General features: G+C 43.4%; 1 protein-coding gene across 1 annotated transcript in view; it reads left to right on the top strand.

Moving 5' to 3' along the window:
• The window catches only part of LOC106583772 (LIM and cysteine-rich domains protein 1), a 28,952-nt gene extending 5,749 nt beyond the window's left edge, over positions 1-23,203 (top strand). Inside the window, 8 exon segments of the mRNA XM_014168340.3 lie at positions 1,968-2,065; positions 3,268-3,388; positions 3,506-3,631; positions 10,345-10,379; positions 10,381-10,489; positions 11,481-11,708; positions 19,948-20,163; positions 20,638-23,203. Of these exon segments, the coding sequence (XP_014023815.2) occupies positions 1,968-2,065; positions 3,268-3,388; positions 3,506-3,631; positions 10,345-10,379; positions 10,381-10,489; positions 11,481-11,708; positions 19,948-20,163; positions 20,638-20,775 (1,071 nt within the window). The 3' untranslated portion in view covers positions 20,776-23,203.
• The last annotated feature ends 1,532 nt before the right edge of the window (positions 23,204-24,735 follow it).

Raw genomic sequence — 24,735 nt, 5'->3', positions numbered from 1 at the left:
ATCATTCTTGTCATGGGAAAGTTCCATCGCAGTGTATCTGTAACTAGTGATATAACTCTACGCTGCCCGTCCTGCGCACCTGTATTTGTGTGTCACTGTCTGTGTCTTGAGGCAGGGTTTGTGTGTCACTGTCTGTGTCTTGAGGCAGGGTTTGTGTGTCACTGTCTGTGTCTTGAGGCAGGGTTTGTGTGTCACTGCCTGTGTCTTGAGGCAGGGTTTGTGTGTCACTGTCTGTGTCTTGAGGCAGGGTTTGTGTGTCACTGTGTCTAGTTACATGGGTTTGAAATGTTGTCTGTTTGTCATGTTTTTAGTTTTTTTTACAGTTGTGCTAGCCAGTGCATCTATCTACAGATAATGTGACCCCTTTGGTCACAGGAGAGAATCAGTCCTGTTGTCACGTCCTGACCAGTAAAGGGGGTTATTTGTTATTGTAGTTTGGTCAGGGCGTGGCAGGGGGTGTTTGTTTTATGTATTTTGGGGTTTTGGGTTTATGTTCTATGTTAGTATATTTCTATGTTTGTTCTAGTATGTCTATTTCTATGTTTAAGTTTCTTGGGTTGACCTTCAATTGGAGGCAGCTGTTCCTCGTTGCCTCTAATTGAAGGTCCTATTTAGTAGGGGTGTTTTTTTCCTGTGTTTTGTGGGTGGTTGTTTCCTGTTTTGTGTATGTTGCACCTGACGGGTCTGTTTACGGTCGTTTTGTTATTTGTTTAATTTTTGAGTTAATAAAAGTAAATATGAGCACGTCACACGCCGCGTCTTGGTCCCCATTAGACGACCCGCGTTACACCTGCAGCATCACAGGATCTGAATGGGCCGTCACATTCCTTTTCCTGTGGAGGAGGAAAACATTCTGTGACAAAAGGGGGATCAGGAAGAGCCTTGGTATTATACAGTGTAGAGCCTTGGTATTATGCAGTGTAGAGCCTTGGTATTATACAGTGTAGAGCCTTGGTATTAAACAGTGTAGAGCCTTGGTATTATACAGTGTAGAGCCTTGGTATTATATAGTATAGAGCCTTGGTATTATACAGTGTAGAGCCTTGGTATTATGCAGTGTAGAGCCTTGGTATTATACAGTGTAGAGCCTTGGTATTATACAGTGTAGAGCCTTGGTATTATGCAGTGTAGAGCCTTGGTATTATACAGTGTAGAGCCTTGGTTTTATACAGTGTAGAGCCTTGGTATTATACAGTTTATAGCCTTGGTATTATATAGTATAGAGCCTTGGTATTATACAGTGTAGAGCCTTGGTATTATATAGTATAGAGCCTTGGTATTATACAGTGTAGAGCCTTGGTATTATACAGTTTATAGCCTTGGTATTATATAGTATAGAGCCTTGGTATTATACAGTGTAGAGCCTTGGTATTATACAGTGTAGAGCCTTGGTATTATACAGTGTAGAGCCTTGGTATTAAACAGTGTAGAGCCTTGGTATTATACAGTATAGAGCCTTGGTATTATACAGTGTAGAGCCTTGGTATTATACAGTGTAGAGCCTTGGTATTATACAGTGTAGAGCCTTGGTATTATTACAGTGTAGAGCCTTGGTATTATACAGTGTAGAGCCTTGGTATTATACAGTGTAGAGCCTTGGTATTATACAGTGTAGAGCCTTGGTATTATACAGTGTAGAGCCTTGGTATTATACAGTGTAGAGCCTTGGTATTATACAGTATAGAGCCTTGGTATTATACAGTGTAGAGCCTTGGTATTATACAGTGTAGAGCCTTGGTATTAAACAGTATAGAGCCTTGGTATTACACAGTGTGTTTAGGATTTGTGCTCTGATGCTCAGGTCTGTGTCCGTTTAGTGTTTACCTCTCTGTGTTCCTTGTCTAATCATTGTTCCTTTCCTTTCCTTTCCTTTCCTTTCCTTTCCTTTCCTTTCCTTTCCTTTCCTTTCCTTTCCTTTCCTTTCCTTTCCTTTCCTTTCCTTCCTCTTCTTGCCCCTGTATTTCCAGATGTGTGTGGGGCAGCAGCCAGTGGTTCCAGTGATGAGGGGTGAGACGTGTCTGTCATGTAAAGGGATCTGCTCTGGATTCATCCCACATTCCTGGAGGTAATTTAACCCTAACGATATAAAAACACACAGACCACAGAAGATTAAGGAAGGCTTTTTTTATGACGATAAACAGAATATACAGACAACATATAGATGTAGACTCTACACATCAATCAGGAAGGCATGCACCCAATGGGGCTGCAGTGTGGAGGAGCAGGGTTCTAGCTGTGACCTAGAGGGTGACCTTACCACAGCTTTACCTTACCACAGCTTTACCTTACCACAGCTTTACCTTACCACAGCTTTACCTTACCTTACCACAGCTTTACCTTACCACAGCTTTACCTTTACCTTACCACAGCTTTACCTTACTTACCTTACCACAGCTTTACCTTACCACAGCTTTACCTTTACCTTACCACACCTTTACCTTACCTTACCATACATTACCATTCCATACCAAACCCTACCTTACCTTACCACATCTTAACTTTACCTTACATTAACCTTACCTTACCACAGCTTAATCTTACCTTAACATACCTTACCTGACCACAGCTTAACCTTACTTTACCTTAACCATACCATACCTTACCAAACCTTTATCCTACCTTACCACACCTTTACATTACCTTACCATACCTTAACTTAACCACAGTTTAACCTTACCTTACCACAGCTTTACCTTACCATCTAACCTTACCACACCTTTACCTTACCATACCTTATCTTAACTTACCACAGCTTAACCTAACTTGACCTTACCAAACATTTACCTTACCTTACCAGACCATACCATACCTTTACCACACCTTATCATACTTTACCTTAAGCCATCATACCTTATCAGTCCCTACCTTACCTTATCATACCGGGGCGGCAGCGTAGCCTAGTGGTTAGAGTGTTGGACTAGTAACCGAAAGGTTGCAAGATAGAATCCCTGAGCTGACAATGTACAAATCTGTCGTTCTGCCCCTGAACGAGGCAGTTAACCCACTGTTCCCCGGTAGGCCATCATTGAAAATAAGAATTTGTTCTTAACTGACTTGCCTAGTTAAATAAAGGTAAAATAAAAAAATACCAAACCTTTAAATTGTCATACCTTACCTTGCCTTACGTTACCCCACCCTACCTTATCCTACCCTACCTTATCATACCTTACCTTACCATACCTTACCTTATCATAACTTACCTCATCATACCTTATCTAACCTTACCATGCCCCACCCTACCTTACTGTACCTGTCTCTCCCCACCAGGAAGGTGTGCACTGTGTGTGGCTGCAGTGTGGAGGACCACGGCACCAGTTGTGACATAGACGATGACCACAAGATTGGGCGACTCCTGGCCGACTCCAAATATACCCACCTGACCGCCAAGGTGATCTGTTATATGATTAATCAGATCATTTAAAACCCTATTCATCCGTTCTAAGTGGATACAGTGTATTTAAGATCATCAATGATAACACAAACCTCTGACTATTTCTGAGAACAGGTGAAGGGCATCCGGGTGTACAAACGTAACCGCATGGTCATCACCAACCCTGTCGTCTCAAAGAAGAACCCCACCTTCAACACCATCACCTACGACTGGGCCCCGCCAGGACTCACACAGAAACTGGTGAGCGAGGGATGTTCAACAACATCACCTACAACTGGGAGGGAGGGAAACGTTCAATACCTGGTCAAATGGTACCTTATGGGCCCTGGTCAAATGGTACCTTATGGACCCTGGTCAAATGGTACCTTATGGACCCTGGTCAAATGGTACCTTATGGACCCTGGTCAAATGGTACCTTATGGACCCTGGTCAAATGGTACGTTATGGGCCCTGGTCAAATGGTACCTTATGGGCCCTGGTCAAATGGTACCTTATGGGCCCTGGTCAAATGGTACCTTATGGGCCCTGGTCAAATGGTACCTTATGGGCCCTGGTCAAATGGTACCTTATGGACCCTGGTCAAATGGTACCTTATGGACCCTGGTCAAATGGTACCTTATGGACCCTGGTCAAATGGTACCTTATGGACCTTGGTCAAATGGTACCTTATGGACCCTGGTCAAATGGTACCTTATGGACCCTGGTTAAAGTAAATAATAGGAAACATAACAGCACAGAGAACTAGAGGCTTGTGATATAAGAAAGGTCAACTTAGTTCCAGGCGTGTGATGTCCCGTGTGGCTCAGTTGGTAGAGCATGGTGGTTACAACGCCAGGGTTGTGGGTTCGATTCCCACGGGGGAGCAGTACGAATAAAAAAAAAATAATGTATGCATTCACTACTGTAAGTTGCTCTGGATAAGAGCGTCTGCTAAATGACTCAAAATGCCAAAAAATGATGTAATAAAGGTCAACTTAGTTCCAGGCGTGTGATGTAATAAAGGTCAACTTAGTTCCAGGCTTGTGATGTATTAAAGGTCAACTTAGTTCCAGGCTTGTGATGTAATAAAGGTCAACTTACGTCCCAGGCTTGGTGCAGTAAATCCAGCAGACTACGGACATTCTTCTCCTTAGTCAGAGTTGGTCGGTCCACATGCCACAGCCGGCGCCTGCTTGACTGGCTCCATCACCTCTGACCTAAACAACAGACCACTGAGCAAAACAACTTCTGCACACTTGAAATATCAAATTACCATGTGCAGATCCCTTCAAATTCAAATCTGGACCTCAAAGCCAGTTCCATTGTCCCCTTTTCATTGTTTCCCCTCTAATCAGGGACTTTAGACCTGGGGACACCAGGTGGGTGCAATAATTATCAGGTAGAACAGAAAACCAGCAGTAGTCCAGACCTCGTAAGGTAAGAGTTAAACGCCTCTGCCTAGATCATCTTAGATGATAGGAGAAGGTAGTATTCAGGACCTCGTAGAGCTAGGTGATATGAGAGGAGAAGGTAGTATTCAGGACCTCGTAGAGCTAGGTGATATGAGAGGAGAAGGTAGTATTCAGGACCTCGTAGAGCTAGGTGATATGAGAGGAGAAGGTAGTATTCAGGACCTCGTAGAGCTAGGTGATATGAGAGGAGAAGGTCGTATTCAGGACCCCTCGTAGAGCTAGGTGATATGAGAGGAGAAGGTAGTATTCAGGACCTCGTAGAGCTAGGTGATATGAGAGGAGAAGGTAGTATTCAGGACCTCGTAGAGCTAGGTGATATGAGAGGAGAAGGTAGTATTCAGGACCTCGTAGGGCTAGGTGATATGATAGGAGAAGGTAGTATTCAGGACCTCGTAGAGCTAGGTGATATGAGAGGAGAAGGTAGTATTCAGGAGCTCGTAGAGCTAGGTGATATGATAGGAGAAGGTAGTATTCAGGACCTCGTAGAGCTAGGTGATATGAGAGGAGAAGGTAGTATTCAGGACCTCGTAGAGCTAGGTGATATGAGAGGAGAAGGTAGTATTCAGGACCTCGTAGAGCTAGGTGATATGATAGGAGAAGGTAGTATTCAGGACCTCGTAGAGCTAGGTGATATGATAGGAGAAGGTCGTATTCAGGACCTCGTAGAGCTAGGTGATATGAGAGGAGAAGGTCGTATTCAGGACCCCTCGTAGAGCTAGGTGATATGAGAGGAGAAGGTAGTATTCAGGACCTCGTAGGGCTAAGTGATATGATAGGAGAAGGTAGTATTCAGGACCTCATAGAGCTAGGTGATATGAGAGGAGAAGGTAGTATTCAGGACCTCCATAGAGCTAGGTGATATGATAGGAGAAGGCAGTAGATTTGAAGCAGAAACCCCAATGAACTCTAGATTCCTTCCTAGGTTTTCATCCAATTAGATGCAGTATCTAGGTTTCCATCCAATTGTCGACAGATTTTCATGCCAATATTCTAAAATCTGCAGAAGAACAATATGCACATTTTCCCACCAGAGATGTGTTCCCATCAAATGAACTTGGTGTGGACTAAAGGCTGTGTGTGATGACGTAGTGCACATAAAATAACTTTTGCTGTGAAATACCCATATATCGAATAAAAAAATCAAGTTAAATGGGTTTTCCATCGTATTTTCAACTCTACTGCTGGTTCCCCCAATAGTTTATTTCGTTATATGTCCAGCGCTCGACTTGGACTGAAATAGGTACCAGTACTAATTTTTTGGTGCCAGTACTGTTTATATTTAGGTGCAGGAGCTCCAGAATACTTTTGAGTTAATATTCTATAAGAGGAACAAGTCAAGCACTGGATATAGTGAATGTGCCCTTTCCGGTTTTGGCACGTGCGCTGTTGCCAACAGTATCGCAGATACAGTGCAGGTATTGCCGAAATGATGAATAATTATGAGCAAAAGAGCAAGATCATCATGTCGCCAGAATAAGACCCTGGATATTTATTGGAAAGGAGCTCATCACCGTGTACTTTCATCACCAAGTTCATCATCGCTTATTTCATCTGTAGCCTAATAAACTGCGTGATGTCCCGAGTCGTAGTGGGATGACCACAAAACACATGTCATCGCGTGACTACAAGTTTACTTCAATATGATGGTTATTATATCAATATTTGCGCATAAAAGTGATATCTACTGCCATTTCTCTGCTAATTCATTTTACAGATAAAACGATCTCACCATGTCTAGCGTATTTTGTTTGGTCAACATTTGCAAAGTTCACCGACAAATTTGCTGTGGTGACATTTTTATCTGACGTACTTTAGTCCAACATTAAAAGGTTTGATAGAAACCTGTTACATTTATCACAATCTTCATCAGATCAAGATTTTTTTGTTCAATTGAAAGTTTCATTCATCTGTCACACAATCTCAGTGTAGCAATTTTACTGTAAATATCTTTACTCTGTTAGTGGGCTAGTAAATATCTTTGGTCTGTTAGTGGGCTAGTAAATATCTTTGGTCTGTTAGTGGGCTAGTAAATATCTTTGGTCTGTTAGTGTTCTAGTAAATATATTTGGTCTGTTAGTGGGCTAGTAAATATCTTTGGTCTGTTAGTGGGCTAGTAAATATCTTTGGTCTGTTAGTGGGCTAGTAAATATCTTTGGTCTGTTAGTGGGCTAGTAAATATCTTTGGTCTGTTAGTGGGCTAGTAAATATCTTTACTCTGTTAGTGGGCTAGTAAATATCTTTGGTCTGTTAGTGGACTAGTAAATATCTTTGGTCTGTTAGTGGGCTAGTAAATATCTTTACTCTGTTAGTGGGCTAGTAAATATCTTTACTCTGTTAGTGGGCTAGTAAATATCTTTGGTCTGTTAGTGGGCTAGTAAATATCTTTACTCTGTTAGTGGGCTAGTAAATATCTTTGGTCTGTTAGTGGACTAGTAAATATCTTTGGTCTGTTAGTGGACTAGTAAATATCTTTGGTCTGTTAGTGGGCTAGTAAATATCTTTACTCTGTTAGTGGGCTAGTAAATATCTTTACTCTGTTAGTGGGCTAGTAAATATCTTTGGTCTGTTAGTGGGCTAGTAAATATCTTTACTCTGTTAGTGGGCTAGTAAATATCTTTACTGTTAGTGGGCTAGTAAATATCTTTGGTCTGTTAGTGGGCTAGTAAATATCTTTACTCTGTTAGTGGGCTAGTAAATATCTTTGGTCTGTTAGTGGACTAGTAAATATCTTTGGTCTGTTAGTGGACTAGTAAATATCTTTGGTCTGTTAGTGGGCTAGTAAATATTTGTGGTCTCTATAAGAATACTTCAGAGTTTTATGATGCAACGAGGAACATTATCCAGTCCATGTCCGTGGTGCAGCCTGCTTGCTGAAGCCTGCCTGTGGGGAGTGCGTGCGTGTGTGTGCACGTGTGTGCATGTGTGTGTATGTATTTGTGTGCAAGTGTGTGTGTGTGTGTGGTGCAGCCTGTCTCTATCTGGGACTGGTTTAGCTCTGAGGCCAGGGCAGGCCTTCCAGGAAGCCTTCATCAGGACACACTAATGACATGCAGGATTGTAGAGTGGTGATAGGTCAGCCTCACCCCAGGATTGTAGAGTGGTGATAGGTCAGCCTCACCCCAGGATTGTAGAGTGGTGATAGGTCAGCCTCACCCCAGGATTGTAGAGTGGTGATAGGTCAGCCTCACCCCAGGATTGTAGAGTGTGATGCAGGCAGAGAGTGAGGAGCAGAGCTTTACCCCTTAACGAGCGCTGTAACCCCACTGCTCCATCCTAGATGTGCATACAAAGAAAACCCACTATGACTGATGTGTCCTCTTCCAATACGTTTTCTGACTGTGTGAAGATTAGTATTTACTGAGGAGTATTTGATGACTTGTCTGTTATTAGGGGAGAGATGAAGAATGATTGGCTGTTTAGAGTTACTAGCTAGTGCCCAGCTAGCTAGATACGTTTAGTTAGAGATGGTTGAAAAGATGAATAGAATGATGTGCTACTGTAGGTCACAGAGTGCTGACAGTAGAAGAGAAGGAGGGGTGGATGTGCCAGGTCACAGAGTGCTGACAGTAGAAGAGAAGGAGGGATGGATGTGCCAGGTCACAGAGTGCTGACAGTAGAAGAGAAGGAGGAATGGTTGTGCCAGGTCACAGAGTGCTGACAGTAGAAGAGAAGGAGGGATGGATGTGCCAGGTCACAGAGTGCTGACAGTAGAAGAGAAGGAGGAATGGTTGTGCCAGGTCACAGAGTGCTGACAGTAGAAGAGAAGGAGGGATGGATGTGTAAGGTCACAGTGCTGACAGTAGAAGAGAAGGAGGGATGGATGTGCTACTGTAGGTCACAGTGGTGACAGTAGAAGAGAAGGAGGGATGGATGTGTAAGGTCACAGAGTGCTGACAGTAGAAGGGATGGAGGGATGGATGTGCTACTGTAGGTCACAGAGTGCTGACAGTAGAAGAGAAGGAGGGATGGTTGTGTCAGGTCACAGAGTGCTGACAGTAGAAGAGAAGGAGGGATGGATGTGCTACTGTAGGTCACAGAGTGGTGACAGTAGAAGAGAAGGAGGGATGGATGTGTAAGGTCACAGAGTGCTGACAGTAGAAGGGATGGAGGGATGGATGTGCTACTGTAGGTCACAGAGTGCTGACAGTAGAAGAGAAGGAGGGATGGATGTGTAAGGTCACAGAGTGCTGACAGTAGAAGGGATGGAGGGATGGATGTGCTACTGTAGGTCACAGAGTGCTGACAGTAGAAGAGAAGGAGGGATGGTTGTGTCAGGTCACAGAGTGCTGACAGTAGAAGAGAAGGAGGGATGGATGTGCTACTGTAGGTCACAGAGTGCTGACAGTAGAAGGGATGGAGGGATGGATGTGCTACTGTAGGTCACAGAGTGGTGACAGTAGAAGAGAAGGAGGGATGGATGTGTAAGGTCACAGAGTGCTGACAGTAGAAGGGATGGAGGGATGGATGTGCTACTGTAGGTCACAGAGTGCTGACAGTAGAAGAGAAGGAGGGATGGATGTGCTACTGTAGGTCACAGAGTGCTGACAGTAGAAGAGAAGGAGGGATGGATGTGCTACTGTAGGTCACAGAGTGGTGACAGTAGAAGAGAAGGAGGGATGGATGTGTAAGGTCACAGAGTGCTGACAGTAGAAGGGATGGAGGGATGGATGTGCTACTGTAGGTCACAGAGTGCTGACAGTAGAAGAGAAGGAGGGATGGATGTGTAAGGTCACAGAGTGCTGACAGTAGAAGGGATGGAGGGATGGATGTGCTACTGTAGGTCACAGAGTGCTGACAGTAGAAGAGAAGGAGGGATGGTTGTGCTACTGTAGGTCACAGAGTGCTGACAGTAGAAGAGAAGGAGGGATGGATGTGCTACTGTAGGTCACAGAGTGCTGACAGTAGAAGCCTGGAGGTTAGAATAGAGAGTGATGATCTATTTTCCAGCACTGTGAGGGCTGCTTGGCCACCACTCTGAAACGTGTCCCAAGAAAGCACCTTATTCCCTAAATAGTGCACTACTTTTGAACTGGAGCCATAGGTCAGCATCCCAAATAGCACTCTATTTCCTACATAGTGCGCTACTTTTGACTTGCGGTTATGGTAAAAAAAATAAAAATTGTGCACTATATAGGGAATAAGTAAGGTGCCATTTGGGACGCAGTCCCACAAGTCAGGGCCTGTGAAGTATTTCTCCGGTTTAAAAGGACCAATCCCAGGTCCCAAAGCCAGTTAGTGTTGCTGCCTACAGTCACATACAATATAAAGCTTCATTCAAAGACCAACTGTACAGTTTAGCTCAAGCTAAACTCTCTGGAGTCTATGCTTCACATAGCTCTGTCACACTGATCTGGTGCTGCTGTTGTTGTTGCCGTAAAGTTGAGTCCTCAGTCCTTGTTGTTTCATGTAGTTTACTCTCTCCTGGGCTGTGTTAACTCCTCTCCCTCTCTCACCCTCTCTCTCCCTCTCTCTCCCTCTCTCACCCTCTCTCTCCCTCTTTAGGCCATGCTGTACATGGCGTTGGTCCCTGAGGAGAAGCGTAGCAGGGACTGAGGGTGCGATGTACCGACGCAGGCAGCTGATGAGACAGCTACCTGTCTATGATCTGAACCCCTCCCAGTGCCACGGACCTCTGTCAGAGGACCAGGTTAGATTTTGATGCCGTCCAAATAAATCATCTTTATGTTTGTATTTAAGCCTCCATTTTGGAATTTTGTCCACATTATCAACAGGTCACTTCTTCTAGTATTCTTATTTTGATTAATATTCTTCATTTTTTTTGACATGTTATTATTTATTAGTAGGCCTACGTATAAAGATACACTAGCTGTAACAAACATAATGTCCATAGTAGTGGTTAGACTTTACACCATATAGAGCAGGTAGCCTAGTGGTTAGACTTTACACCATATAGAGCAGGTAGCCTAGTGGTTAGACTTTACACCATATAGAGCAGGTAGCCTAGTGGTTAGACTTTACACCATATAGAGCTGGTAGCCTAGTGGTTAGACTTTACACCATATAGAGCAGGTAGCCTAGTGGTTAGACTTTACACCATATAGAGCAGGTAGCCTAGTGGTTAGACTTTACACCATATAGAGCTGGTAGCCTAGTGGTTAGACTTTACACCATATAGAGCTGGTAGCCTAGTGGTTAGACTTTACACCATATAGAGCTGGTAGCCTAGTGGTTAGACTTTACACCATATAGAGCAGGTAGCCTAGTGGTTAGACTTTACACCATATAGAGCAGGTAGCCTAGTGGTTAGACTTTACACCATATAGGGCAGGTAGCTTAGTGGCTAGACTTTACACCATATAGGGCAGGTAGCTTAGTGGCTAGACTTTACACCATATAGGGCAGGTAGCTTAGTGGCTAGACTTTACACCATATAGAGCAGGTAGCCTAGTGGTTACAGCGTTGGACTAGTAACTGAAAGGTTGCAAGATCGAATCCCAGAGCTGACAAGGTAAAAATCTGTCGTTCTGCCCCTGAACAAGGCAGTTAACCTACTGTTCCTAGGCCGTCATTGAAAATAAGAATTTGTTCTTAACTGACTTGTCTAGTTAAATAAAGGTTAAATAAAAAATATAGCCTGAACGCTTATTTCCCATCGTTGGTCTTGTTCCTTCCACCAGCTCCAGGCCATGTCTGTCTTCATGAAGCGCTACAAGGAGGAGGCTCTAGGAGTAGGGGAGGTGGCTCTGCCTGGGGAGGGAGGCGCTAATCCTCCGCCCGTCATCAAAGGAGATAGGCAGAAGAACGGGGCTGTGACCAGGGGACCTGGGAAGGCCACCATTATCCAGTCAGACCTGAACACGACCACCACCAACGGGACGGACGACTGCTATAAGAAGAGGAAATATGTAAGTCTTTGCTATAGAGTAATTACAGTTAAAAAAAAAACAAAAAAAAAAAACATTTGCATCTACATTAACTTATCCACGCTCATTAATTCACACACAAATACATTCGCATGCCACTGAACTAGGAGTATTCTGGTGTGTTGGCTAGCTGCACTTTAGACTTCAACTGAGAAACTTGGTAACAACCTGCGAAATGTACTAAATAAATGTCCACCGAGAGACCGGATGTTTCTTAATTCGTTCAAGATTTATTTCCTGTCTGTCCCAGACCTGGGTTCAAATATTATTTGAAATCTTTCAAACTACTTGTTTTAGCCTGGAGTACCAGATGGGTGTGGTTTGCCGTTTAGAAAATATTCTACAGGTCCATTAAAGCCAGGCAAGCTCAATCAACCACAGATAAAGTATTTGAAAGTATTTCTAATAGTATTTAAACCCAGGTCTGTTCTGTCCCCGCCTCCTGTCCCTGTCCCCGCCTCCTGTCCCTGTCCCCGCCTCCTGTCCCTGTCCCCGCCTCCTGTCCCTGTCCCCGCCTCCTGTCCCCGCCTCCTGTCCCTGCCTCCTGTCCCTGTCCCCGCCTCCTGTCCCTGCCTCCTGTCCCTGTCCCCGCCTCTTGTCCCCGCCTCTTGTCCCCGCCTCTTGTCCCCGCCTCTTGTCCCCGCCTCTTGTCCCCGCCTCTTGTCCCCGCCTCTTGTCCCCGCCTCCTGTCCTCGCCTCTTGTCCCCGCCTCCTGCTCCAAGCCTTTCAATCTTACTTTTGTCTTTCATCCCTCCATTCCTACATATAGTAAAGTATCAATGAAATGTAAAGATATTTTTAGTATATGTTTTTATTTGACTAGGCAAGTCAGTTAATTTTAAGAACAAATTCTTATTTACAACGACGCTGGGACAATTGTGCGGTATAACATCAATACAATATAAAAGTATAATTGGACATTTTTTTAAGAGAAAAGTTATAACTTGTTTTGACCAGCCTCATTTTTCATTATTTTAACTACTTTTAATGACACTGAACCATGAAGTTCACATATATCACAACTAACTCAAGGCTGTGTATATTATTCTCCTGACTGGTATGTCAACTCAGACTAGGGAACTAGACATTTTCTGTAGTCAGATTAGGTCGCTGTTAGCTAATTAACTAGTCGTTCCCTATAGGCTACAAATTGATAGGCGGACAGAGCAAGAGAGAGGCGGAGAGAGAGAAAGAGAGAGAGGCGGAGAGAGACAAAGAGAGAGAGAGAGACGGACAGAGAGCGAGAGAGAAAGGCGGACAGAGAGAAAGAGAGAGAAAGAGAGAGGCGGACAGAGAGAGAGAGAGAGACACCATTACCCTAGAGCACACAAAAAATTATACATACCTTGACCTAAACATCCGCGCCACAGCTAACATCCACAAATCTGTGAACGATCTGAGAGACAAGGCAAGAGGGGCCTTCTACGCCATCAAAAGGAACATAAAATGTACATACCAATTAGGATCTGTCAAAAAAAATACTTGAATCAGTTAAAGAACCCATTACCCTTTATGGCTGTGAGGTCTGGGGTCTGCTCACCAACCAAGGATTCACCAAATTGAGACTCTGCATGCAGAATTCTGCAAAAATAACCTCTGATTACAACGTAAAACACCAAATAATCCATGTAGAGCAGAATTAGGCCGATACCCGCTAATTATCAGAATACAGAAAATAACCGTTTAATTCTACAAACACCTAAACGGAAGGGATTCTCAAACCTTCCATAACAAAGCCATCACCTACAGAGAGATGAACCTGGAGAAGAGTCCCTTAAGCAAGCTGGTCCTGGGGCTCTGTTCACAAACACAAACAGACCCCACAGATCCCCAGGACAGCAACACAATTTGACCCAACCAAATCATGAGAAAACAAAAAGATCATTGGAAAGAATTAACAAAAAAACTGAGTAAACTAGAATGCTATTTGGCCCTAAACAGAGAGTACACAGAGGCAGAATACCTGACCACTGTGACTGACACAAACTTAAGGAAAGCTTTGACTATGTATAGACTCAGTGATCATAGCCTTGCCAGGTCCGCCGTAGGCTCTCAAGAGAAGACAAGCTATGGGCACACTGCCTACAAAATGAGGTGGAAACTGAGCTGCACTTCCTAACCTCCTGCCAAATGTATGACCATATTAGAGACACATATTTCCCTCAGATTACACAGATCCACAAAACAATTTAAAACAAATCCAATTTTGATAAACTCCCATATCTACTGGGTGAAATACCACAGTGTGACATCACAGCAGCAAGATTTGTGACCTGTTGCCACAAGAAAAGGTCAACCAGTGAAGAACAAACACCATTGTAAATACAACCCGTATTTATGCTTATTTATTTTCCCTTTTTTACTTTAACTATTTACACATCGTTACAACACTGTATAAAGACATAATATGACATTTGTAATGTCTTTATTCTTTTTGGAACTTTTTTTAGAATCTGGCTGTAATGTAACAAAACGTGGAAAAAGTCAAGGCGCCTGAATACTTTCCGAATGTACTTTATAGTATAATATCAATACATATTATGACAAGGAAATATACATTTTTTGATAATTTAGTGTTTTACAATACGTTGATTGACAGGTAGTAAATAGAAGCAGGAGTTCAGATCTGTTGAACTAGTCAGTTGGAAAATATACCAGTCAATCCAAAAACAGGAAATATTCAGAAAAGGTTTCCTCCATTAACAGACGTACAATGATGAAGATTAGAAGCTATTTTGAATACATTTAGTTGGTTGTGGAGTCATGAAATCTTCAGACGATATTGATGGTAGTTCATAAATAATAACATTAAGTTATGATGTTTTTCATCAGAAAGAGACAAAAGGCAATACCAGTTGTAACTCATTTTATAGTGCACTACTTCTGACCGTGGCTCTATATAGAGAATAGGGTGCCATTTGGGATGTGCACTAGTAAGTGTGTGTTAGGGCCGTGTCTTTAAACACTAGTGCTATAAGTGCCTGGTGGATGACGATAAAACAGAAGATTTATGACTAAAAAAGGGAGTCGGTTTTCAGCTGCTCTGAAAGGTCCTGTTTATGGCCCTGTTAAAATATCAACAGAACAACCCTGCTAGCTACAAAATGTAGAAGTAGTAGTTCTCTGTCTGTCTGTCTGTCTGTCTGTCTGTCTGTCTGTCTGTCTGTCTGTCTGTCTGTCTGTCTGTCTGTCTGTCTGTCTGTCTGTCTGTCTGTCTGTCTGTCTGTCTGTCTGTCTGTCTGTCTGTCTGTCTGTCTGTCTGTCTGTCTGTCTGTCTGTCTGTCTGTCTGTCTGTCTGTCTGTCTGTCTGTCTGTCTGTCTGTCTGTCTGTCTGTCTGTCTGTCTGTCTGTCTGTCTGTCTGTCTGTCTGTCTGTCTGTCTGTCTGTCTGTCTGTCTGTCTGTCTGTCTGTCTGTCTGTCTGTCTGTCTGTCTGTCTGTCTGTCTGTCTGTCTGTCTGTCTGTCTGTCTGTCTGTCTGTCTGTCTGTCTGTCCTGTCTGTCTGTCTGTCTGTCTGTCTCAGCTATGGACAAAACCTGGTCACTTCTCATTAGAAAGTGACCGTATGTCATTTAAAATACTACAAATGTAGAGTAGTAGTTCTGTGTCTCTCTCTCTCTCTCTCTCTCTGTCTCTCTCTCTCTCTCTCTCTCTCTCTCTCTCTCTCTCTCTCTCTCTCTCTCTCTCTCTCTCTCTCTGTGTGTCTCTCTCTCTCTCTCTCTCTCTCTCTCTCTCTCTCTCTGTGTCTCTCTCTCTCTCTCTCTCTCCCTCTCTCTGTGTGTCTCTCTCTCTCTCTCTCTCTCTCTCTCTCTCTCTCTCTCTCTCTCTCTCTCTCTCTCTCTCTCTGTGTGTCTCTCTCTCTCTCTCTCTCTCTCTCTCTCTCTCTCTCTCTCTCTCTCTCTCTCTCCCTCTCTCTGTGTCTCTCTCTCTCTGTGTCTCTCTCTCTCTCTCTCTCTCTCTCCTCTCTCTCTCTCTGTTTCTGTCAGCTCCGGTATGGACAAAACACTTCTCAGTAAAAAGTGACTGTATGTCATTTAAAATATTAACTTAGAACTTTGCTTTCATAACCAACTGATTTTCCCAACTGACTGCTATACAGTACAATGCCTTCGGGAAGTATTCAAACCCCTTGACTTTTTCCACATGCTGTTACATCACAGCCTTGTTCTAAAACGTATTAAATAGATTTTGTTTCGCATCAAACTACACACAATACCCCATAATGACATCACAATACCCCATAATGACATCACAATACCTCATAATGACATCACAATACTCCATAATGACATCACAATACCCCATAATGACATCACAATACCTCATAATGACATCACAATACCCCATAATGACATCACAATACCTCATAATGACATCACAATACCTCATAATGACATCACAATACCCCATAATGACAAAGCAAAAACTGGTTTTTCTTTTTTTTTTATAATGATTTTTTTACAGATTTATCACATTTACATAAGTATTCAGACCCTTTACTCAGTACTTTGTTGAAGAACCTTGGGCAGTGATTACAGCCTCGAGTCTTCTTGGGTACACCTGTATTTGGGGAGTTTCTCCCATTCTTCTCTGCAGATTCTCTCAAGCTCTGTCATGTTGGATGGGGAGTGTTGCTGCACAGCTATTTTCAAGTCTCTCCAGAGATGTTCGATCTGGTTCAAGTCTGGGCTCTTGTTGGGCCACTCAAGGACATTCAGAGACATGATGTTGCCACCACCATGCTTCACCGTTCCTCCAGACGTGACGCTTGGCATTCAGGCCAAAGAGTTCAATCTTCATTTCATCAGACCAGAGAATCTTGTTTCTCATGGTCTGAGAGTCTTTATGTGCCTCTTGGCAAACGCCAAGCTGGCTGTCATGTGCCTTTTACTGAGGAGTGGCTTCTGTCTGGCCACTCTACCATAAAGACCTGATTGGTGGAGTGCTGCAGAGATGGTTGTCCTTCTGGAAGGTTCTATTCAATAGAGGAACTCTAGAGCTCAGTGACCATCAGGTTCTTAGTCACCTCCCTGACCAAGGCCCTTCTCCCCCCGATTGCTCAGAGTGGCTGGGCGGCCAGCTCTAGGAAGAGTCTTGGTGGTTCCACACCTCTTCCATTTAAAAATGATGGAGGCCACTGTTCTTGGGGACCTTCAATGCTGCAGACATTTTTTGGTACCCTTCCCCAGATCTATGCCTCGACACAATCCTGTCTCGGAACTCTAAGGACAATTCCTTCGACCTCATGGCTTGGTTTTTGCTCTAACATGCACTGTCAACTGTGGGACCTTATATAGACAGGTGTGTGCCTTTCCAAATCATGTCCAATCAATTGAATTTGGCACAGGTGGACTCCGATCAAGTTGTACAAACATCTCAAGGATGATCAATGGAAACAGGATGCACCTGAGCTCAATTTCGAGTCTCATAGCAAAGGGTCTGAATACTTATGTAAAATAAGGTATTTCAGTTTTTTTTTGTGTAATAAATTTGCAACAATTTTTTAAAACCTGGGGTGTTGTGTGTACATTGCTGACATTGACAGCCATGTTGTTTCATGCCATTTCTAATAGTTATAATGCACAGTAATAATGTTTGGTGGTGGAACAACATACTTTTTTGTATTTCATTTCCAGTTTTTAATTTTTTTTACCTGGAAGGTCTGATAATCAGATCTTCCGGGTAAAAAAAAAAAAAAAAATGGAAATGAAATACAAAAAAGTATGTTTTAAGTGAAATATTAGCTTTGGTCTGAAGCCGAAAAGGCCAGGAAATTCCAAATCTAATTGGACTTATGCACTAACAAAGCTATTCAGCATGTTTTTTCTGTGAGACTCCAGCTAAGTCTGGAGACTGGATAGCTAGCTAGCAAGCAACGACTACGTCAAACTAACAGAAACCGATACAATTTAAATAATACAAGCTTATCTGGCTTGAATTACATTTTGAATATGGCTGAGGATATAACGTTAGCAAGCTAGGATTATTTTTTGTTGTTGTCTCTTGCTCATCAAGATGAGAGAGTGGCTAGGGGGGACCTGGCGAGGCTAGGGGGGACCTGGGGGGAGCTGGGGGGACCTGGGGGGACCTGGCGAGGCTAGGGGGGACCTGGGGGGACCTGGCGAGGCTAGGGGGGACCTGGGGGGACCTGGCGAGGCTAGGGGGGACCTGGGGGGACCTGGCGAGGCTAGCGGGGACCTGGGGGGACCTGGCGAGGCTAGGGGGGACCTGGCGAGGCTAGGGGGGACCTGGGGGGACCTGGCGAGGCTAGGGGGGACCTGGGGAGGCTAGGGGGGACCTGGCGAGGCTAGGGGGGACCTGGGGGGACCTGGGGAGGCTAGGGGGGACCTGGGGAGGCTAGGGGGGACCTGGGGGGAGCTGGGGGGACCTGGGGGGACCTGGCGAGGCTAGGGGGGACCTGGCGAGGCTAGCGGGGACCTGGGGGGACCTGGCGAGGCTAGGGGGGACCTGGGGGGACCTGGGGAGGCTAGGGGGGACCTGGGGAGGCTAGGGGGGACCTGGGGGGACCTGGCGAGGCTAGGGGGGACCTGGCGAGGCTAGGGGGGACCTGGCGAGGCTAGGGGGGACCTGGGGGGACCTGGCGAGGCTAGGGGGGACCTGGCGAGGTTAGGGGGGACCTGGGGGGACCTGGCGAGTCTAGGGGGGGACCTGGGGAGGCTAGGGGGGACCTGGGGAGGCTAGGGGGGACCTGGGGAGGCTAGGGGGGACCTGGGGGGACCTGGGGAGGTGTCTGTTTGATACGTCACAGGCCCGAACATAGATCAAGTAGATATCCAATCAAGGGCCGTTGCATTCTCACTTTGAGACTGTATGATCTGTAATCCTAATTCTGTCCATCTTTTTTTTATTTCTCCTTTAGCAAAAATGAAATATTAGGTGTTAGCGGTTGCTTTTCCCTATGTAATTAGTTAGCTTAGCTTAAGTTTTTGCTGGGAAAGATAGCAGAGAAAATATCGTTTTTAATTAAATCAACAACACCCTTCTCGGATATTCAAATAGAAGGTGAAGGTCATAATTAATCTTTCTCTGAAGTCACTTTTAACAACTTTAGAATTTATTGGAGGTTACTTAAAAAAGTCCCTATGGGAGATGTGAAATTATCATCAAATCTTTTTACCAACTGAGCCACAGGGGGCATGGGAATGTTTTTCAGCATATGTGCCAAATGTCATTCCAAAATATGAATTATTGATGGAGAAATGAAGAGGGGGAAAAAAACAAAAAGAATGAAGAGAGCTTGTTCTCATACAGATACACAGACAAACCTTTCACTCTGTTTAGAAAAGCAGTTGAGAGAGAGAGAGAGAGAGAGAGAGAGAGAGAGAGAGAGAGAGAGAGAGAGAGAGAGAGAGAGAGAGAGAGAGAGAGAGAGAGAGAGAGAGAGAGAGAGGAGAGAGAGAGAGAGAGAGAGAGAGAGAGAGAGAGAGAGAAGAGAGAGAGAGAGAGAGAGAGAGAGAGAGAGAGAGAGAGAGAGAGAGAATCAAAGGCTGACTAAACATCTGCATTTGATTGCTTCTACCATAACAGAAATGCACCGTGGTTTGGGTTCACGGTTGGCCTTGGCACTGTTGCTATGGTGATGTGGGTTTGATTACTTTGAGAGAGGCCCATGCAGTATCATCACGTTGTTTTGTGTGGATAGAACAGCGTACTGGCTCGTGGGTTACACCCAGCCAGCCTCGTCTCTCTTGGACTGGGCTGGAGTTGCTCCATCTGGATCATGAGTGTCATGTCTTCCTGGTGCTCAGATTTAGTTTTTTCACTGTTCCACAAAATTCTCAATGGTATTGTTTTTCTTTCCCTCTTATTCCCCATCTCTCTCTGTCTCTCTGTTTCTCTGTCTCTCTCTGTCTACTCTCTCAACTATCGCTCTCTCTGTTTCTCTCTGTCTACTCTCTCTACTCTCTCCGTCTCTACTCTCTCTCTCTGTCTCTCTGTCTACTCTCTCTCTCAACTCTCTCTACTCTCTGTCTCTCTCTATGTCTACTCTCTCTACTCTCTCTCTGTCTCTCTGTCTCTCTCTCTGTCTACTCTCTCTACTCTCTCTACTCTCTCTACTCTCTCTACTCTCTCTCTCTCTGTCTACTCTCTCTCTCTGTCTCTCTGTCTCTCTCTCTGTCTACTCTCTCTACTCTCTCTCTCTCTCTCTCTGTCTCTCTACCTCCCCCTCTCCATTCCCTCTCCTTCTCCTCTCTCCTACAGCATTGCAGTGGTTGCGGGGAGCTCACCCCCCTGGACAGTCCTGTGGTGTATGCAGAGGGGGCAGGCTACGACAAGCAGTGGCACCCGACCTGCTTTGTGTGTTCAGAGTGTGGGGAGGCTCTGGTTGATCTGGTATACTTCTGGAAGGAAGGAGAGCTGCTGTGTGGAAGACATTACTGCCAGAGGACCAGACCCCGTTGTGCAGGCTGTGACGAGGTGAGAGGAGAGGAGAGGAAAGGAGAGGAGAAAGGAAAGGAGAGGAGAAAGGAAAGGAGAGGAGAAAGGAAAGGAGAGGAGAAAGGAGAGGAAAGGAGGAGGGAAGGGAGGGAGGAGAGCTGCTGTGTGGAATACACTACTGCCAGAGGACCAGACCACACTGCCATAGCTGTGATGAGGTGACTGGGACTCATAAAGATAGAAGGAGGGATGCCCATTCTATCCATTTTTATTCTATGGGGAGATTACCACAGACACAGTGTATGTGTCCCAAATGGGGCGTGGTCTAAATTAGTTCACTATATAGGTAGTAGGGTGTCATTTTGGACACAGACACAATATCTGTTCTCTCAAAGATAGAAGCTATCTAGAACCATAAAGGCTGTAGAATAACCATTTATAGTTACAGGGAGAACCCTTTTACCCAACAAAGAACCCTTAAACACATTCTGTCTTTTCTCGTCCTGTCTGCAGCTGATCTTCTGCGAGGACTACAAGAAGGGAATAGACAGTCGGGTGTGGCACCAGGACCATTACTGCTGCTGGCAGTGTGGACAGAGTCTGGACAGCCCCTGTTCCTGCCCCCAAACACCCTCCCCCAGCCCTGTTTAGCTCCCCTGGCACCACTCCTGTTCTCCAGCCCTGTTTAGCTCCCCTGGCACCACTCCACCCCCCCTCCCCCAGCCCTGTTTAGCTCCCCTGGCACCACTCCACCGCCCCTACCCCAGCCCTGTTTAGCTCCCCTGGCACCACTCCTGTTCTCCAGCCCTGTTTAGGTCCCCTGGCACCACTCCACCCCCCCAGCCCTGTTCAGCTCCCCTGGCACCACTCCACCCCCCCAGCCCTGTTTAGCTCCCCTGGCACCACTCCACCCCCCCTCCCCCAGCCCTGTTTAGCTCCCCTGGCACCACTCCACCGCCCCTACCCCAGCCCTGTTTAGCTCCCCTGGCACCACTCCTGTTCTCCAGCCCTGTTTAGGTCCCCTGGCACCACTCCACCCCCCCAGCCCTGTTCAGCTCCCCTGGCACCACTCCACCCCCCCAGCCCTGTTTAGCTCCCCTGGCACCACTCCACCCCCCCTCCCCCAGCCCTGTTTAGCTCTCCTGGCAGCACTCCACCCCCTGGCAGCACTCCAATCAAGTTGTAGAAACATCTCAAGGACAATCAATGGAAACAGGATGCATCTGAGCTCAATTTCGAATCTCATAGCAAAGGGTCTGAATACTTCTGTAAATAAGGTATTTCTGTATTTAATGTTGAATACATAGGCACACATTTAAAAAAAAAAACTGTTTCTGATTTGTTATTACGGGTTATTGTGTGTAGATTGATGAGGATGTATTTAATTTGTTTTATCAATTTTAGAGTAAGGCTGTAATGTAACAAAATGTGGAAAAGGGAAGGTTTCTGAATACTTTCATTTACATTTACGTCATTTAGCAGACGCTCTTATCCAGAGCGACTTACAAACTTTCCAAATGCAGACTTTCCAAATAGACTATAGGGTACCAATTGGGACCCAGCCTTGCTTCCATAAAATTGGAACTAAATAGTAGAAACCTGGAATCCTCTAAAGCAGAAACTTAAAAAAAAAAGAGAAAAGTATTTCATAAGTTAATAATTCATTTTTATTATCTTGATATGTTGTTGTTTGTTTTTGATTGATTGACTGTGCTGTTATTAGGATGATGACACGTGAGTATATTTAAATACATTTTATTTTCTAGATAAGTGGTTTTAATTCTTTGTTTTTAATTGATTGACTGTACTATCATGTGCTAGGATGATAATCATGTTATCGGATGATTTTATTCTCCGACTGTGTTTGTATGGATAGGGATTAAAACTAACATCCCCTCTATCTTGGATGGGTTTCTGCTTTCAGAGAAGGCTTCTAAAATGTAATAATAAATTATACATGTAATAATTCCTTCTAAAATGTAATAACAGTGTATTAATAGTAAAGCAGATTTTTTTTTTTTTTTAATTAGTTCAATGCCTTGTTATCTTGTTAGATTATGGAGAATAAATAAAGATAATGTGTTTGTTTTAAAACGTCAGTTATCTGTGCTCGTATGCTAACAATTTGACCATTTCTGCCTTGTTGAAGTACAGTTTTCCATTTTGTTAATCTAGTTAGTAGTTAATGTACAGTTAGCCATTTCCTACATATACATTATAAAACTGTTTTGATGGTCTGGTATTATAAACTTCAGTACAGGAGAATACACACTTATTCTAATGGTTCTTTATATTGGCCTCTCTCTCTCTCTCTCTCTCTCTCTCTCTATATATATATATATACACACACACACACACACACACACACACACACACACACACACACACACACACACACCTTGAATGAGTTTTTATTTAAATTTGTTAAGGGGTGGATGAACTTAATATTGCAGAAAGATTGTTGCTTCCATCAATGTAATTGTCTGCATCATTTCCAATCCCCCATATATTTTTGGGGTAAATATGCATACATATACACATATATATACACATACATATATATATATACATGCACGCACGCACATACCTATATAGACATACATACTTTTTTAAGAATATACCTTTATTATTCCCCATAAACCCCACCACCCTTCCCCCAATTGGAGTAAACTAATAAACAATAACACTTAGGCTTCTACCTTCAGTTTATACATACTATACACATTTTACAGACACAATCTATTTTACAATAGTAATATTTTGTTTGTTTTTAGTCCTTCCTCTATTTCTGATGTCCATCCAGTTTGATTTCTATTTGTAACTGTGCTATTTCACAACATTTCTGAACCTATATACGTTTTACAGACCCCGTATGTTTTACATTGGTTAACTTGTTAGTAGTCCCACCCTTCAGCTCCATTCAACCCCTCCCATCTAGCTCTCAACACCATCCACTTTGGATTTCTATGTGCCATATATTATTCAACTGTGATGTGATGCTTCACAAAAGTACTGAACCTTTCTGTTCTCATACCTTCTACAGATTGTAAATTAAATATAATTTGTTTTGCTAAAATAATTATTATATTATTGATTGATTGACTATGGCTTTTCAAATCACCCAGTATTGCTATCTGCAGCGTTAGTTCTAGGCAAATGTTGCAATTCTTCAGCCATTCCTGGACCTGTGACCAAAAACGAGCTACATATGGACAGTACCAAAATAAATGATCTAATGACTCTGCCTCCTCACAGCAGAATCTGCAGAGCTGGGAAAATTGTATCCCCCATATATATAACATTCTATTGGTTGCAAGAATTTTGTATAGTAATTTAAATTGAAACATTTGAAGTTTTGAATCCGGCGTTGTTTTGCTTATCAATTCATAAACCATGTGCCATGGAATGGGTACATCGAAAATCTCTTCCCAACTATTTTGCAATTTATATGGCACAACTGTCCGTTTTTTGGTCCTTTAATGAAATTGGTATATGTTTTTATTTATCCCACTTTTCTTTTACCATTTATGTTCTTTAATACAGGGCCGACATACAAGTTCCTTACTTTTTTCTACTTGCCTCTTCCATTTTTGTGGTAATGCTGCAATTATTTGGTTGTAATTTTGGGTTGAGCAGACATTTCCATATGTCTGTGTTAGCTGCATGTGTGACATAACTCCACTAGTTCTATTTATGATATCATTCACTAGAATTATACCTTTTTTTAAAACTTCTTCGAAAAATATATTTTTTTATCAATTAGTATATTTCAGTTTAACCACAATATTTGTTGTATTATTTGTTCTGTCTTTTCAGGTGGATTAAACTGAAATTGCAACCAACTTTCTAAGGCTTGTTTAAAAAAATAACTATATTTTGGAGATTATTTCCATTTCAAACAACCGAAAGTGAGCAGTTGTAATCTGAATAAAGGGAAAAAGGCCATTCTTGAACATAGGATGAGACATTCCTACCAATTTACTAGAAAACCAGTTTGGATTTAAGTATAACTTGTGTATGACTGAAGCCTTTAGTGAGAGGTCTAATGCTTTAATATTTAATAATTTCTGCCCTCCGAATTCATATTCATTATATAAATAGGCCCGTTTAATTTTGTCTGGCTTGCCGTTCCAAATAAAATTGAATATTTTTTTTCTCATATAATTTAAATAGCTACCATAACCCACTGGATTCTCCAATTACATTGAAGGAACTACAGGACAAAATACAAACCCTCCAACCCAAAAAGGCCTGTGGTGTTGATGGTATCCTAATTTAAATTATAAAATATACAGGACACAAATTCCAATTGGCTATACTAAAACTCTTTAACATCATCCTTAGCTCTGGCATCTTCCCCAATTTTTGGAATCAAGGACTGATCACACCAATCCATGAAAGTGGAGACAAATTTGACCCCAATAACTACCATGGGATATGCGTGAACAGCAACCTTGGGAAAATCCTCTGCATTATCATTTACAGCAGACCCGGACATTTCCTCAGTGAAAACAATGTACTGAGCAAATGTCAAATTAACTTTTTCCAAATTACCGTACGGCAGACCACGTATTCACCCTGCACACCCTAATTGACAAACAAACAAACCAA

The sequence above is a fragment of the Salmo salar genome, chromosome 22 (assembly GCF_965601325.2).
Source record: "Salmo salar chromosome 22, fSalSal1, whole genome shotgun sequence".
Taxonomy (NCBI): Eukaryota; Metazoa; Chordata; class Actinopteri; order Salmoniformes; family Salmonidae; genus Salmo; species Salmo salar.
The sequence above is the reverse complement of the archived record's forward strand: the minus strand, read 5'-3'. Positions and strand labels throughout refer to the sequence as shown.